The sequence below is a fragment of the Chanos chanos genome, chromosome 12, assembly GCF_902362185.1.
Source record: "Chanos chanos chromosome 12, fChaCha1.1, whole genome shotgun sequence".
Classification (NCBI taxonomy): Eukaryota; Metazoa; Chordata; class Actinopteri; order Gonorynchiformes; family Chanidae; genus Chanos; species Chanos chanos.
This window is the reverse complement of record NC_044506.1, coordinates 22884212-22903248: the sequence shown is the minus strand read 5'-3', so window position 1 is coordinate 22903248 and position 19037 is coordinate 22884212. Positions and strand designations below refer to the sequence as shown.

Here is a 19037-nt window from a genome sequence, read left to right as displayed (position 1 = left end):
TTGTACCATGTTGATACAGGAGTTGAATGTGGTAAAAGTAACATATTAAGCCTTAAAGCATTCCTCAGTAGCTAACAGTGTCTTAATATTGTACTGTAGGCGTATGTTTTAAGACTAAGGCAACCTGAACAGCGCTCTACATTTCAGAAGACAATGTGAAATATTGTTAAGATGTAAATTATTTCATTTAAAGATAAAAAAGTGGTGAATTATTGAGATGTGATCACATGAAACCTCTTCTGTAGGTTTAACCAGTATTGGATTTACTGCATTAAAAGCTCGTTCCACTGAAAGTAAGAAAAACAGACCATTACATGAAACGGTGGAGAGAATGATCAGAGCGTGAATGCTATGAAAATAATATTGTGAAAAGATGAGGCACAACTTCATCGTGAGCTCTGACAGAAATCAGGGATACCACAGCGCAGTGTAGTTTACTGTGAATCACGTGACAGGCTTAATAATACATTCAGTTGGTATAACCAGTAGAAAAGGGAACCACAGATGCCCCCCCCCCCCCCCCCCCCCCCCGTAAATCCATTTGCTGCCCAATTAAATGGCAGTTAAATGCACAATTCATCAAACTTTCAGAATAAAAACCAAATGAACCATACAACCTCCTTGGCTAATTCTAGGCATGAGACACCCCAAAAGACTCAAAAAAGATATAAAATATCAGCATAATATAGACGTCTTTTAAGTTAGCCTACAGCATTGGAAATGCCCCTTACTGAGCTCAGGACCTAGTGAATACAATCAAAGAAAACGTTGATGACGTCACCTCAATGAAAGTTAACCAGATCAGTAATGTGCTAATTAGGTTGTAATCATTTTGCTGCAGGCTACATGCATTATTATTAGGAATCTGTGTGAAATTGTATCCATTGTTATGTAAGCTGTGTAACAGCATAGCAAGCAATATAGGCTAACAAACAAGTGTTATACTAGCCTATTTTATTACATGCATAATATTATACTCATAAAGGAATGGCAGTAGCTTGCCTAGCTCACAAACCAGAATCAGGATTCCAGCTCCGACAAGGTTAACCTACACACATGGTGACATGATATCACTGATGTGACGTGCAGACGAGTGATAAAAAACTGATCGCGCAAATATTACTATTCTGAATTTTTTTTGTGCAGGCACCCCGATGCCCCAAGATGCCCATGTCACCCATACCTAAATCCGTCACTGAGTACAACTACGCCACCCTGGGAATTTCACCGTGGGAAACGAAATTCATTTTATAGCCAGCAGAAGGGGGAACAATAGAGGTAAGCTTCCACAGACAGGAGATTATTGTCAAGAACACAGGAAAAAAAATACTGTACAGGATCAAATGAGGGGCAGGAGTTGGGTGAGGGAGTGGGGTGGTGACTGGTTTAATAGAAATGAGAGGGAGATCTAAGACCTCATCATCAAAACAAGGAAAACATGCATTATCTTGAAAAAAAAAATAAAAAAAATAAAACTGCCTTACAAAGGAAAGAAGCATACAAGGCAGCCAAAGCAGCTGCCCTGACACAAATACCTATACTATTGCAGGCTCAGCTCACCCCTGCTTTTTGCTAAGCATGGTGCCTAACCCATGGAGAATTCCATCTGTGGTTAGAATGAACAGAAGACTGAAACTGGTATACCCAAAGACTGGTGGGGACATCAGACCTCTAACCCTGCAATAAAAAGCAACTATTTTTAAAACGTTCAGCAACGTGGTACTATGTAACTGAAGAAAACATGAACACTTGACTTACATTTGTTACACATTACATCACTGATACAAGTGTGTAAAAGTTATGGACAGACTGCCAAAACAATCATTCATTCTTTCAGGACATTCACACTATCTAAGACAGCTGTATTAGCTATGGTGTCTACTGTTCCAATATTTTTCGCTGTACCAAAATAGCATGACGACTAAGTCAATTCACCAGTCAGGTTTCCACAATAAACTCACAAGTGTACAAGATCACACTGGCTCTAACATAGGCCCCTGCCGTTTTACAATCACGCTGTGTATATATTTTCAGTTTCACATGTTTTAGGTTTCATACATGAAATAGGGAGTCTGTAGAGAGATAAGCGTGAGAAAAAGGGATATAGTTATGCTGACATTCTAGATAAATATGCTGATAATAGATAAAGGGTGAATAAGAGGAGCCACATAGTAAGACAAACTTTAAGGACAAGGCTCTCATCAGATTTTGCCAAATTTATTGCTGCAACTTGTTAATGCTCTCTGCAGGAGCATGCATCAGAAACAGCGTTTCCTCAAACGTAATCCTGATTCAGGGGTGGGCCCGGCTTGAGCAACACATCTGTGTCTGTTTTTTTTTTTTTTTTACTTTTATTATTATTGTTGTTGTTGTTGTTGTTATTTATTGATTGACTAATTTCTTTATTTATTTATTTATTTTAGTCTTCCTCTGGCTCAGTTGTGTGTGACTGCCAGGTTGTTCTCCCAGTGCCTCAAACGCTCTCACCTGCATGTGCATTGATCAATGTCCAGAAGAAATGTTAATATCCCTCTTTTTCAGCCCAACAGAGAATTCATAAAGGTTTTTCAAAGCAGTGCACATGAGGACTGGGTGGCTGACAAAAGCTCGAGAGGACAAGCGCTTCGCCAGGCATGTCAATTAACATCATCTCCTGTGCCAGTATAGGGCACTGCAAGATTTCCACACTGAGCTCAGTGCTTTTTGTTTTCTAAAGTGGGCAGCCATGGCCTAAAGGTTAGAGCACTGGGCTCATGACCATAACACTCTAAAGGGTTGCCAGTTCAATTCCCAGAACCAGTGCCTTGAGCAAGGCACTTACCCCAATGCTCCCCTGGTGCAAGGAATGCTGCTGGTGTGTGTGTTCATGGGTCTGTATGATGGGTTAAATGCAGAGGACAAATTCACTTTTCACAGTGTGTTTGTGTGATCATGGAGATTTACATTTACCAGTGTTGAACAGTATCAAGAGGTTGTCCTTCAGTGCTTTTTTACTGGTGGAGAATTCATCCCTCTGTCTGCTCATCACCCCCGCTTTTGAGTCGTAACATGACAGTTCACACGAAACACCGATGAGGCAACTGGCAAGGAAACCTGTACTCAAATTCACCTTTTCTAATGCTGACAGTAGTCTTTTCACAATGTCTGCAACACTCAAATTATCCAGTTGAACTGAAATGACAAAAACATTTATTGCATTGTTATTGGCAAATTTTGCAGGCTAACTCACTGTGAAAGTCTCCTCCCACATGCGGCTACGTGCACCTTTGTCTGTGTGCTTTTTACGTGTTCCACAATCTTTTTTTTAATGCCCAGTCTCCGTAGTTCATTGTCCTTCTTTAAATAAGAGGCAGCAGAGTTCACCGTTCTCATCAACCAATCCCAATCTTTTGTTGGCTTCATGTCCATGGCTTACTCAGGTCTCAGGAAGCCTATCTGACTAGAACCCATACAACCAAAGTGCAATCCTGTCTGTATCAGCCATTGGTGGGAGGCTTGATGAATCTTAAATTGTTAAGTAGTCCAGGTGGTAGCTGACACATTCATGTTGGATCCCTTGCTCTCCTCAACCTCCTCTGTTGAGTTTGTATTGATCTGCTCCAGCTCATTTTCTCTATTCTATGTGAGGATGTCATGGTCCAGCCCTCCTCTGCCAAGTCCTAGTCCATGTTTTCCTTGTGTCCTGTCTTGCATGTCTTGTCTGTCTGTTCCAGGTTGCTCTGGTCCATGTTTTACCCTGTTCCCTGCCTGGTTCCCGCTCACCTGCTGCCACTCACCTCATCCGCCACTGCATTTAAGCTTGTATCGCCACTCTCTTGCCAGATTATCTCTCCAAGTTCATGATTATTGTTTCGATTGCCTTGCTTATTTTTACTCTTGACCTAGCCTGTTTCTTTATTTGAGATTTTTGCCTTGTGTTTTTGAAACCTCTGTTTGGATCTGTTGTCCCCGAATTGTGCTTTTTGACCTCAGCCTATTTTTTGGATTGTGATTTTGCCTAGTGTTTTTTGGAACCTCTGTTTGGATTTTGTGCCTTCTTGTTTCTGACCCATGCCTGTTGACGTTGTGAGTTTGGTCCAGTCCTTGATACCTCTGCCTGTTTTTTCTGACTTTCTGTGCCTGATTTTCTATGCCTGTTTTTTGACTACTGCTCTTGCCTGTGCCCACCTGTACTGTCATTGTGAATTTGGTTTTTGGAAAAAAGATTTAATTGAACATCTAAGTTACCGTTTTGTCCACTGAGTCTGCTTTTGAGTCCTCAACTCTACTACGCCTCACTGGCTCTAACAGAGGATCTGCAACTGCTGCACCTGTACAACACACATGACTCTCTGCCTGATCTTAGGCAGGATTTTGACTGTCCGAGTTCATTTCTGCCACAATTCACATACTGATTTAATTTTTTTTTTTTTCTTTTTTTGTGACTAAAGATTTTTATAGTGTCATCTCTTGACCAATGAAAATGTTGAATCCTGCAGTTCTTCACAGAAGAACAGACATGCATTCATTCAAAACACAGTGACATGGGGCAATGAGAACAAATGACCATAGCCAGGGGAAAAAGCATTAACTCACATTGCCTATTTCATAGCTGATGACTTTCATACCTGTCACATGATGGCATATTGTCTGATTGTAAAAAAAAAAAAAAAATCAAATATAAAATTTTAGTGATGTTAAACATTTATTTTTTTTAATTTTAAAATATCGCCATTATTTAATTAATTTAAATATTTTGCCTGACTTTAGCGCTGAAACTCTACATTAATGTAAGCTTCAATACCTGGACAACAACTAGTGAAGGGCATATACTTTTGTTTTTTATGCACAAACTTGATATAATCATTTCTAGTTCCCTCATATTTATATGCCCTGTCACTTGCGTCTGCTCTGCTACACATGGACTTACAGACCACTCTTTTCCCCAGGCTCCCATTCACTCTGCTCTGTCACACCTATCTCTCACTCTTCCAGTGCCCCTCACCAAACAGTGGACATTTCTATTACAGCAATGGGGAGACAATTTCCTGCTGTTTTCTGCTTGTGAACACTATGCCCGGTAGATATTACATGTTAGGCAGTTATGTTATACTCTTGCATTTTTTCTTGCATTACACTTAAAACATTAGAGGGACCATCTCAAGAGAGCAAACCTCAAAATACAAAAATACAAAATACAAAATATAAATACAAATACAAAAATACTTGTATTTGAAAAAGTACTTCTATTTAAGAATTCTGCTCTGATCAGTTCATGGATTCCCACAGACAGTAGCGATCAGTCATTCTCAGTTTAAAATTATAAACATCATCTCTGCTCTACTCTCTCTTGGTACAGTTTACAGAGATGTCAACTGACCAGCACATAACAAAAACGAAAAACACTGTGGTAAGTTATTACTTTCCCTAGTCTGTGTCAATAATAAAAAAAAAAGGAGGAAAAGTTTCAATAAACATCGCTTGATTTTTATGATGATCCTAAAATGAAGGATTTTGCTAATTTTATGGATTACTTAAATAGAAAACAAACAAATTGCCAAACAAATATGCTAAGCAAAAGCATGGAGGTCCTCATTGGAGGAACTGCAGATAGGGTGCTTGACTGTACCTCCTTAACTTTGGAACAACCTTCCAACCAGTGTCTGGGATGCTGACACACTCTCTCCGTTCACTATATATGTACATTTGGGATGCCTTTATGATCTTCACTTACACCACAGACGTTTCTCTTCTTAAAAGTCGAGGGTTTAAGAGCTAAGGGTGCTGTTGTGTCAGAGGAAAACCCTGAGGACCAGACGCCTCATGCACAAAACGTTGCGTAGAATTCACACTAAAACATAGCGTACGCACAAAGATGGAAGAAAGCTGCGTATGCACAAAAAAATTCAGATGTATGAAACCGTGCGCACGCAGGATTTCACGCACCTTTTCTTTGTCCATCTCAGTCAACGTGAAAGTGAGTGCACATGCACGAGCACCACACTCCACCCTCTCTCCTCCCTCAATTAGACCGACTGTAATGTGCTAATGAGTATGAATAGGCCTAGGCTCCCCTCTCTTGAAATTCAGGGAGAATGGCAAAAGCAGCAGCAAGTTGGCAAAAAAAACGAAATCTCATTGAGTGCGAAAAAAGAAGTGGTCCGACATTAAGGTGGACGTGACGCGGAGGACTGCTGCCTACCGCCGATGTGTGGGCAGAATGGGCGGTGGTGCAGGAGTCGAGGAACTCACACTGTTAGAGCAGTGAGTTTCCTCTGTTGTGGGTGACACTATTGCCGGTATGTGAGGGGGACTCTGAATGCGTAGGCAATGAAGGAAAAAAATTCCATGTATTTGGGTAACCTTCCTATAAAGCATACCAGCCTTCCCACTAGAAATGTGCGTACGCCAGACATGAAGTTGGCGTGGAGGACCGCACATTCTCACGTCCATTTCACTCTTGATACATCCGACCATAAGCGTGAAACATGGCGTGCGCAATGTTTGTATATGAGGCCCCTGGTAAGCATATCTTCAATGATACACACTCGCCCCTGTAACATCTCTATGCAAAGGTAATCAAAGTACTGGAGGTGGATATAAAGATCGTTTTGCTTTTGCGACGTTCTGATACAACATCGCAAAAGCAAAGTTATTGTAATACTGTTATTCCCTGTATGGTTTGTTCTCCCCATACAAATACTTTTAAATGAAAATTTGTGTTGTGTGGAGGTGAATTTTTAAATCAGAAAATATTATTGTTGAGTCTAAACGGTTCTCAGATCATGCAGGTTAATCTATGGCATTTAATATAGCCTGTGACATGCGTCTACTCTTCCAAATCTTACAAGACACAACACTCAGTGACCTAAGTTCAATTAAGGAACCACACGTTGTAGCCTTCTGTTTCGTTTTGAGACATGAGTCTCAAAATGAAAGCATAGCCTTAGCCTGTAGCCTGTTTCGTTTTGAGACTGTTTAGACTCAACAATAAGATTGCCTGATTTAGAAATCCAATTTAACTGATAATTTATGTAGCCTTCTGTTTCGTTTTCAGACTGAGATAAGGTCCCTTGGTCAGTGGCGCACACTGCGTGAGAAGAGGTGTATCCGGACTGGAATATTCCTGTATATTCCTGTATAGTTTGCAGCTGTTACGCGGCCTGGAATACTCCTGGATATGTACCAGGTTTGGGGTTCTGCCTAGAGCCCTTAGTTGCCATGGTGAATAATCCCTTGGGGGTGCTTGCAAGGGAATATTTGCACTTCACACCTTGGGCCACCAGGTATCCTGCATTTGGTCAGAAGTCTTACTTTGGATTAGTGGAACAATGTCTAATCCCTCCTCTAAAATCCTTCCCCAATGGTCCAATGTGTGTCCTCAGACATGATTTCATATGGTTTATATTATTATTATTATTATTATTATTATTATTATTATTATTATTATTAGGGACCAAGCAGCGAAGCTGCTGGAACCCTATCGTAACTGTTAGAATTTTTCACTATTATTATACTTCGTCACATGCGGGTCTATGGCAGCCTATAGAACCCCTTGCTAGATTTTTGTGAAATTTGGCACATTGATAGAGGACAGTCCAAGGTACCCAGGCACCAAATTTGGGGTCTCTCCATCCATCCCTTTAGTGCCACCAACAGGCCAAAAATCAAGGTACTTTTGTGGTACATATTTGCTCATAACTTTTGAATCCTTTGTCCTAGAGTTGTGATTTACTAGGCCAAAGGGTGAGGCCGTCCGACGTGTTCTATAAAGAATCTGGCTAGGCCAAACAGTATTGCCGCTGTCGTCCAATGAATTTTGATGGCGACGGCTTCAAAGAGGAAGTGAGCTTATCTCAGCAATTCTTCGTTGGATTAATGCCAAACTTGGTACAGTTCATTGACTCGAGGAGTACTCAGTCCCCATTGAGATTCACAAAATATGGTTACATGGTGGTGCTATAGCAGACAAACATGTAAAAATGTATTAAGTTACCCATAACCTAGTTGAGGAATTATGGACCCTCTGTGTTGTCCATTTTGTTCTATAGCAATCTTGGTATTATCCTTTTTCCCCTGGTTATCTATGGCAGGCCATGGGAGTGCTATGTGGATTTACTTGGCATCTGTTAAAGCTCTACGAGTGGGGGTCAGTGTGCCCACACTGTGATGGAACGGTATCTTGCTCTAGGGTGGTTCTGATTGCTTGTCTGCATGGTGCCCATGAGCTGCTTGGCCCCGGCATTGCTGCTATTATTATTATCATTATTATTATTATTATTATTATTATTATTATTATTATTATTATTATTATATGTGTTCAATAAAATAAAATTTAAAAAAACAAATACAAATAAAAAGCTGCTCCTTGTGAGGTTGCCGCTCTGACATCTAGTGGCATTTCTTAAGACGCAGTGTAGATTGATACACACAGGGTGATCATCTAGTCAAGCCTTAATCCATGATGTATTTCCGGTTGGAAAAATACACTGAGAGCGAGCAGATGAAAACTCGAGCGAGTGCTCAGAACTGAAGTGAGAGTGAGCAAATTGAAACGTCGATGCGACCCTCATGTCTGTGCTCAATCACAACTCGTACGCTCGTGATACCAGCTTTACTCGCCACAACATTATTTTTCACCCCTCAGTTTCTGTGCTGGTTTTGGGATGGTGTGATGGGGAAGAAAACACAGACATGGGGAATCAATGTGAAAGAAAGTGCACGATATATTTGGGAATATTTACAAAGTGCTATATACAAAATATTTACAGGGATATTTACAAGGACACACAGAAAACACACAAAGGTGGGAGAGGACGCGAGACGGTGCCAAAGAAATGAAACTAGTAAAACAAAAACCACCCTAAATGTCTACCGAAAAACACACACTGAACTACAAAACAAAAACCACCCTAAATGTCTACCGAAAAACACACACTGAACTACAAAACAAAAACCACCCTAAATGTCTACTGAAAAACACACACTGAACTACAAAACAAAAACCACCCTAAATGTCTACTGAAAAACACACACTGAACTACAAAACAAAAACCACCCTAAATGTCTACTGAAAAACACACACTGAACTACAAAACAAAAAGGTGGCAGAGCCAAAGGAAACCTGACTACACTAACTAGTAACCAAAATACAAAAGTGGCACCCGCCTCTAACCTATCCTTAAACAGCGTGAACACTACCTCGGGGATCCCCTTCCTTACCAGTCCTTCTCCCCGCGATAACCAAAACACCAAATCCAGAGCGCAATCCACAAACAAAGTCAATAAACTGTCAGGAGAGAGAAAGAGAGAGACGCAACTGAAACAAGACACACAAATAAAACGCACGTAACAAAAAGGAAGAAAACATAATTTTAGCCACATCCTTTAGCCTCGGAGCCCCTCCCATGTCATACACTATATGAAATCTTGCATTCACAAACCACATTAACAACTTTATGAGTGGACTTCAGCCATCAGAGGGAAAGGTAAAGATCAATCACATATTTCATGTTTAAAGACATTTACTCAGTAGTTCAGTTTATTTTGTTTCACACCAGCAATGCAACAACCACCAGCTAACACCTGTTAACATATTTTATAGTTTTGTATGCACAACAGTGAAATAAATTTATTTTCATTTATTAACCTTCATTTTACCATGAATTATCCCACTGAGATTCACCAGCCTCCTGAAAAAGAGGTTGTCCATAAGTCATCACATTAGGTATGTGTAGAGTTGAATGAAACTGCATAATTAGACTGATTTGTTAAGCAAAAAAAATTGTTATTTAAAAGAGGAGCATCTGTATCTACATGTCCATATGCTGGACCATACACTACTAAAGATACTTTAGACTTATATGTTTGTATGTCCAGTATCGATCATTTATGGCTATATTTCTACCTTTACAGATGTCTCAGAGCAGAAGGTAAAACTTCATGAACATTGATTTCATTATTCATAGATAAGAATGAGAATACATTTTAACAGTACAACTAAGAGTGTTACCAGATCCTGTGTGTGTGTGTGTGTGTGTGTGTGTGTGTGTGAGTGTGGGCATGCGTGTGTGAGTGTGTGTGCGTGTGTGTGCATGTGTGTGTGTGTGTGTGTGTGTGTGTGTGTGTGAGTGTGGGCATGCGTGTGTGAGTGTGTGTGCGTGTGTGTGTGTGTGCATGTGTGTGTGTGTCTGTGTGCGTATGCATGTATGTGGGTGGGTGGGTGTTTGTGTAGTTGAGTGGGTAAGTGAAACTTTTTTTGATATTTTATTTGTTTATTTAACCAGTTGAAAAAAAATAGTTCTATATTTTACTGTCCTTGCTTGCATTGTTCCCACAGTAGTAAAGTCAGAACCGGTCATACTCTGAATGAAGGAGAGAAGCAGCATATTGCCCGGAGGAGAGAGACTGTTCTACAGTGTTTACAGAGACACAACATCTCCTGCAGTCTAGTACGAAGCCCTCAGTTTCTCTTAAGTCATTAATTGTTTTACTGTGCAGAGGAACATTATATATAACAATCTTACTGGTGCCATTCTATGACTAAACCTAATGCTCCATTAACTTAATTATCACTTGCACACAGACAGGGAGAGAGGGACTGAAAAAGCATGAGGTATATATTTATAACATGCAGATTTCACACAGTATTGAGTGTATCCAGATCACTTCAACCACCCTGTTAAGCAAGAAATCACAAACTGATGATTTTTCTATTTGAGTGTCAGTCTAGCAATTAAGTTCACTAAGATTGAACTGAGTGGCATCTTTGTATGTCACACATGTTTCCTTATAGGATACAATGCCCAACATTGCACTGGTGGGCTCTGGAGGAGGCGAGCGAGCCATGCTGGGATTACTGGGATCACTGGTTCAGTTGAAGAAATGTGATCTGCTGGACTGTATACTGTATCTGTGTGGAACTTCAGGATCCACATGGTACTGTCCACACACACATACACATGAACAGTATAAACTGGTGGACATGGATATGAGTGTGTCTTACATCTGTAAATCAGTGACATACAGACAGTACACTGTACAACTATATTAAATGTACTTTACAGTTTGTGTACTGATAAACCATACAGAGATTAATGTAGATATGACTAGTATCTCAGAGTAGAAGAAATTTGTACTATTAGAAATAGATAAATGGATCTATGACTTCTATAAATGAAGTGATACGTGACTTATAATTTCTGAGTGTTTCCCTGCCTTTCACCCAGTGAGCACTGGGATAGGCTCCAGCACCCCCTGCGACCCAAATCAGGAAATGACTTAGAAAGTGAAATAAATAAATGAATGAATGAACTTATATAAATGAGTTATGATTTGATTTCTAATAATAATATTTGACTCTTTTTGGTGTGGATATGGTGTACAGGTGCATGGCGTCCTTATACAAAGAACCAGACTGGTCCACTCATCTGAATGCTGTGCTGAAAGACATCATGGAAAGGCTTGGGGCTAAAGTCAGCCTGCAGGATGCTTGGACTAAACTGCACAAATACCATGATGAGCCCAACTTCTCCCTCACACATGTCTGGGCTGTAATGTTTGTCTCTATGATCGTGAAAGAGGTAAGTGTGTTCAGTAATGAGGTAAGAGAGTGAAGCACACAGACTGAAGAAACCATAATCTGTCTTTTGTGGTTGTTGTGGTGGTTACTTATTGTCTGTATTTGGCCTGTATTTCTGAAATAAACTGAGAGGTAAAATCAGATGTCACATTATAGAACTGCACTGTAAGAAAGCACAAAGTAGATAATCCATGAAAAATTCCAGCCTGAACTTTTGACGAACACTTATTTTACACTTTATGACATCGTTTCGAAAAGATATTGGAGTGTCACCTTGTGCCAAGATTTTCTGTGAAAGGACATTTTTATTCACAGGTAAAACTAAGTCATTCTAAATTGCAATTCATTTTTAGATTGATGAGAACACTATAAGTAATCAGAAAGGAAATCACAGCAAAGACCCATATCCCATCTACACTGTGATTGACAAGCAGTACAAACAGAAGAAACTGAACCAAGGTTTGTTCCGTGTCCATGTGTGTATATAGGCGAATTGTAAGGCCTGTTTGTGTATGCACCTGAGTCTGGGTCTGTATGTGCGTATGTGTGTGTGTGTTTAAAATATAAGGCTGAAAATCTGATGCTGTTTTCTGTACAGATGCTTGGTTTGAGATTACACCTCATGAAGCTGGATACTCTGTCACTGGGGCTTTTGTGGACTCAGCCTATTTTGGGAGTCAGTTTAAAAATGGAAATTTGATTAAAAAGCAGCCTGAGATTGACATGCTGTATCTGCAAGGTATCTGTCACTGTCAAAGAGCAGACACTCCAATAAGTCACAGTAGAGAGTCCTTGTCTTCATTCACACTAACGCTCATAAATGGACTAAAAACCTTCAAAATATTCCCATGTTCATTTCCTCCCAAATCTAACAGAGAGCCAACAGCACACAGAGGCTGACATAAACATACACACAACGTTAAGAGAGATGGGGGAAAGCGACTTTCTTTTATTATTTTTTCAATAAAAAGTTTATGGCTGTTAGTGCATGTAGATAGAAGGTTTTAGCAATATGCATAATATAAACATGTTAAATACGCAGTAATGTTATATACAGACAAGTAAATAAATGATCATAATTAACCAGAGACCACCAATGGTTACCCCTTCTGCTATTTTCCATAGGACTCTGTGGCAGTGCCCTTGCTGATAAAGAAAAGATACTGAAATGGTTTTGGGAAAAGATCAGAGGTATTCATGTTCTCTGATTAAGTTTCATTAATCTTTTTTATTTATTTCTCTGTTTAATGAGTCATTCTGGACAATTAAACATCTTCAATACTCCAAAATGACCTGCTATGATTGTTCAGTTGAATGTATATGTTTTGAAATTCTCTCACTTTCTCTCTCTCTCTCTCTCTCTCTCTCTCTCACACACACACACACACACACACACACACACACGGATGCGGCACGCACACACACACACACACATTCACACAGGCTTTCTCCCATTTGGGCTATTCTCACCCCTGGGCCAAAAGGTGCTGTCAACCCTCGCGGACCTAAATATTTGTGTACTGAACAAAGAAGACCCCACAAGTCTAATCACAGAAATGACTGTGCTGCTAGAGGGTACATTCCTCATAAACATTCCATACTTCTAGAAGTACATTTCTGTTCTCTAGAAGAGTTACACAATTAAAATAACAAAACATACAGAATTAATGTCATGAATGAACGGTATCTGAGAACAGTTTGCTTATCATAAACTCATGATTCTTTACTAAAATATGAACCTGTCATATTTTCCACCACAGGAAAGTGGGACAAACCTAGGAAAGAAATGTTTGTCTCTGCACAGGGGTTACTCCATGAGCGCAGGCATGACATACTGAAGCAGCACACACTGACCATATTTGAAAACTTCGAAGATTGGTTTGAGACCTCAGAGAAAGGTATGTTTATCAAACTCCAATATTCTGTACATTTATTTTGTGAATTTTCATGATATGTATCTTTCACCATATCTTTAGATACATAGTTTATTCATGATACCTTTTTAATGACAACAGCATTTTTTGTTAGAAATATTTTCATTTTTCTTAAGATTCAAATACCGTTGTACTGGCCTGTGTTTTTTTTTATTTTTTTTTTAAATTCAGCAGAATAGTGAATCCATGATGAGTTAATGGATTCTGGTCTTGGAACTCAGGATGTGTGCCAGTGGCACTTAGAATGATAATAAATTCACAATTACTTTGACCTGAGGCATTGGTATTGGTAGTGCTTTTCTAATGTGTAGTTACTGAAGCCTGTCACTTCAGTATTACATAGCCACTTTTATTATTAGTCTGATTTCAAAGAAATCCATCATCAGCATAAAGATCAGTTACTTTCAGATAAATATACTGTACATAATCATATGAAAAAGAGCTAATATATCTTACTCTTAATTAATTAAACATATTAGTGTAAATTTATATACTGTAACATTAAAACTACCATGCTATTATTAAACTGCTATACTTTTACAGTTGATTTCAATACAGATTCAAATTCCTATATTTCCTTTTGACCCCTGTTTTTCTTCAAGGCAGTACATAAGGTGTGGAAAATATTTGACCATTAACACTGTCTGAACATATATTCTGCTTTATCAAGTCTTAAGCTATAATACTGTCATTTCAGATTGATCAGTGGAAAATAACAAAGAAAGTTAGGTAAGAATGTGGTGAAAAAAAACTTACTGATCTGTTATAACATTTAGACCTGCTGTAACCTTGGTATAACCAAAAGAATCTGTCACTGCTTGACCCATCTGTAACCTCTGGTGAAAGAGTTTTAGATTAGATAAGTGAAACTGTTGAGGGGATGTCAGCTACCAGTGTTAATTCAGTCGACGAAAGCTCTGACAAAAAATGATTGTCAGCGAATTATTTTCCAGGACGAAAACGAGAAAACAATTAAATAAAAATGCAACTCTGAGAATAAAAACTGTGATGAAATACATGAACATTTTCGTTGACGAATACTAATGAGACGGTAATGTCAGACAGACAAATGGACAAGCAATTTAGCTATGCTGCCCTGCCAATATGCCCCCTCCTCTGTAAATCGAACTTTACACATTTTTAGCCTAACTAACGTTAACTTGGTAACTCAAATCATGGCTACTCCAAGAAGGAAAAGAACAGATTTGTGGAGACATTCTAGCTAAAGTACAACTGAAAATTAAACACACTGCAAATAATGTGGGTGCAAAATCAATGAGAAAAATACCACAAACCTCATTTGACTAAAATTTGAATAAACTCGAATAGTTTTCATTGACTAAAACTAGTAATGATCAAATGACTAAAATATGACAAAAACAAATATGTATTTTAGTCAAAAGACTAAATCTAAGACTTAATCAAAATCCCCTGCCGAAATTAACCCTGCAAGCTACAACCATCTGTCACAGTCTAAGATTAAAAATATTAAAAATAAAAATAATGCATTAAAAATGTATTAAAAATAAGGAAATCAAAGGAAATCAAAGATAATGTAACAGGCAAGGATCAGAACATACTAAGGGAATATGCTGCAGAATGGAGTTTAAAATTTTAGAACACCAAGTAGTAAATGGTGACTTCGCAAAGATGTTAGAGAGCAAACGAATCTTTATATGCCTGTGTATAATACGAGTTGATGAAAAAGCGATAGGTGTGAACAATAATCAGTCAGTGTGAGTCAGTGGTTCGTGAGCCAGTGAAGGCAAGTAATGATCAGCTGAATCAGAGGAAGGTGGAGATAAGAGCACCACATAGTGAAACCCATATATTTAGAAACCTTACATTGGTATTCAACAGCGTTCATTGTACATGCTCATTTTTTTTCGGTGAATGACATATGTGAATGTATCCGTTTGCTAAAGAACGTGAACTTGACTGTCATTCATCGACAGTGAAAAGAGATTATACCCACGATCCCATTGTTTTGTGCGGTTCAGTAAATTACGGTTCAATTAAAAACAGTAAAACAAAGTTTTCAACAAGTTGAGATTTTACCGTGCCCCTTCCGCTGACAGATGTAAAGACATACAGGTTTATAGTACCTTTCTCTCATTTTGGACACAAGAACTTCCAAATGCTTGTGTGGTCTGTAGCCCACTAAAGACTTTTTCTTGTAGTGGAGGGAGGTCGGGGGTTCAGGCTGTTACCCAAGTGATGCAGTTGTTATGTTCCCTCTTTTAAGTGATGTGGTACTGGTAAACTGGTAGACTACATGCAAATATGAAGAGAAAGGCACCGTAAGCGTTAACGTTCACGGTGGCATTTCAAGAATGTGGTCCGTTGCTGTTGCTCGTGATATCCTCATGTCCACAATGAGAATTCATTTATGTAGCCTATTTCCGGTACAGTCTAAAACGCTTAACGACGCTTAACGTGAAAAAAGCTTAACATGATTTAATATACCAAATATGACAGGTAGACACTCCAAACTGCTCACATTTACAGTTTTCCATAGCACTAATATAGCCTGTATCCAAAAGCTTGAGAACGTGGTCGTGAGAGAAATATTTTAAATATTGATTATGTGTTTTCTTTGCGCATATGTAGTGGAATCCGCTTAAGGGGTGAAAACATAACTAAAATGATAATGATGTTGTAAACAAACAAACAAACAAACAAACAAACAAAAAACAGGAAAGAAATGAACTAGGACTGTTAACTTGTTCAAAATTCAAAATTGTGAACTTCCTATGAAGGTGAACTTGTTCATTTTAGTCTGTGTGAACTGAACTTTGAGCTAGCTCTTGTGAGGTGTGAACTTAAACAACACTGTTATTCACAGCCAGTGCATTGTTCACTGTACAATTTTCTGTTTTTATGTTATGTCTCAATATATCAAAGGTTGATGTTTTTTATATTGTGTTCATTTTAAACTTTATGTAAAGGTGCAAGCTTTATCAGTATTCTGAATGACATCATAAGGCTTCTTAAGACCTGGACATGGGGAACAACATACAATTTCCTCTACAAAATGGAAGGTAGGAACAAAGTCTTAACAGCCATTACAGATCCCATTGACAGAGTAAGTGTAGAGGACAAATTACTTTAGTGTAGCTGCAGTATGTTGAAGATGTGCCCTTGTGCATTGGCCGTGTAAAGGTTTTATGTTATTTACTGTGATTATCAATAGGGGCAGAAGAAGAGGAAGAAGAAGAAGAAAAAGAGGAAGAAGAAGAAGAAGAAGAAGAAGAAGAAGAAGAAGAAGAAGAAGAAGATGTGCGCCTCTCTGTTCTGAGTGAGGAGAAGACATATTATGAGGATGCTGGGTTGCTGAACAACTCTCCCTATTTCCCAATGCTGAGAAAGGAAAGAGACATCGATCTCATCATCTCCCTTGACTTCAGTGCTGGAGACCCAATGGAGGTAAGACACACAGAAATGAGCAAAGAGGTATACATATGAACACACTCACACACATTTGTATGGTCGAATGAGTGACCCAGAATACAGGCAAGTCCAAAAAGATTGGCATTATTTATTCTCAGAGATTCAGTAAAACTGTGCTCTTTTGCTCCAGTAAAGACAAAAATGTTCCTTCTAAATTAGTTTTACTAAAATTAAACCTGCAATTAAAAAAATAAATAAATAAAAATAAAAATATTGCTTCAAGCCTCATACTTAAGAATCAGATTCATGAAACATTCCAAAGCATCAGCAGTTAAGCTGTTGTGTTGTGTGTTCTATATTAGTATGCTAGGAAAAGTTAGGAGGATGCTTATCACTGCGCCCAGGTACAGGAAGATTTTAACCTGCACCATCACTCACCACTTTAGTCTGAGGGGTAAAAAGAGGTCAGGGGATGTCAGATAAACATCCTCCCACATGCCACAGCTCTTCACATTCAAAATTTTAGAGAGGTTAAGTTCTAGACAGCTCCTGTTAATGCAGACCATCAAAATATTTACAGCATTATCAGTTTATTGGAAAAAAGATAAGAGACTGTCTCTCTCTGACTAGGCACAAGATTCTTGACATCCTCCTGGAATAAGATCATCAACAACTCCCATTTGCCTTTTAATAAAATCGGATCCTATTTTATAGACAGGTTCCATAGGAGTTTGCTCATCAAATCAGTTGTCAGAAGTCCCTCACAACACTGATAAGTACCAGTTAACTTTAACCTTCATCTGTGCATGGAGTTTTTTTGCTACAGAAGGATGCCAGATGTGATATGATTTGAGACAAACTATAAATAACTTGGTACATCATGCAACAGTCTAGATCAAATATTCATAATATTAAATATAACATATTGCTTTTAAATTGAAATGTGATGTGTATGCAGGCTTTTGCATTTGCAGTAGGGCATGTTGTCCAAAAATCTGATTGCCTTTGATTAAAAGGTTGTGATTTTGCCACAGACAGATCTGGCAGCATTTCAGTGACCCCCAAAATGCCTCAAAGCCAACTCAACCAGCCAAACTTTTGACAAAAAGCAAAATAAGTGTATTGCAAGAGTCATCTCAGTCTCTTGACCTGAAAACCTGTGGTTTGAATGGAAGATAGCAATGCATGAGATTAAACCTGGTTATCTTGAAAGGTTCTCCATGGTGAAACTGTTCAGGATCACTACTAATCTGTTCTCCAGCCTTATTAAACATATAAGAGAAGGCTCAGTGCTGTTGTCCAACATTTTACCAAGAATTAAAAACAGGGGCACCAGTAAGGCTGAATTCCTTCCTCTAAATAAATGTAGAGTTTGAAAAATGTGTTATTTTGGTTGATTCCATTGAAACACTAGTAGAAATGAATACTTTACACCCCCAGTTGTCAAAATATCAATACATTATAGTATAGTTTTTGTATTATTATCTTTTTCCCATAAGTTATAATTGTGTTTATTCTGACTCAACTGTGTCCCATTTGTCATGGATGCAATGACTCAACAAATGTTCTCTTCATCAACAGACTGTGATCAATACCTCTGAAATGTGCAGGGACTTGAAGATTCCTTTCCCTGAGGTGAAATTGCCAAGAGGTGTTTCTGAGCCAGATGACTTCTATCTGTTTGAGGGGGAGAACGGAGCTCCCACTGTGATCCACATTCCTCTTTTCAACAAAGTCAACTGTGATGGTAACTGATCCTATTTTAATTCACATATGATTTTGTATTTCACATCTTTAAACGGCAGTGTTCGGTGGAGTGGATTGTGTTTGGGTGTAGTATGTATAACTTTGACTACTGACAGAGTGTTTGCCTGTTGATCACATCTAAAACATAATTCAATATACAAAAATAAACACAGATAAATACCCATGATTTTCTGTTCTCCTTGGAAAACCTTCCCTGCCTTTTCAATCTGCTTTCAGGACATATTAAGGAGTGGGTGAAAAGATATAGAACCTTCCAGAGCGCCTACAGCCATGACATGATGATCGATCTGATTGAGAAAGCAGGCGAGAATGTGAAAAACAACAAGGCAAGACTAGTGACAGCGATTCGGGAGGTCATTGAGAAAAAGAAGGCCAAAGCATGCTAG

At 38.7% G+C, this 19037-nt stretch overlaps 1 protein-coding gene across 1 annotated transcript; it reads left to right on the top strand.

Annotated features, from left to right (window-relative positions):
* Positions 1-10774: 10774 nt before the first annotated feature.
* Positions 10775-19037, top strand: LOC115824892 (cytosolic phospholipase A2 gamma-like). The gene is made up of 10 exons (XM_030788615.1): positions 10775-10917; positions 11366-11561; positions 11914-12019; positions 12159-12299; positions 12686-12751; positions 13321-13458; positions 16443-16535; positions 16766-16920; positions 18466-18631; positions 18868-19037. The coding sequence occupies exons 1-10, from the start codon at positions 10781-10783 to the stop codon at positions 19035-19037; spliced, it is 1368 nt and encodes a 455-aa protein (XP_030644475.1). The 5' UTR covers positions 10775-10780.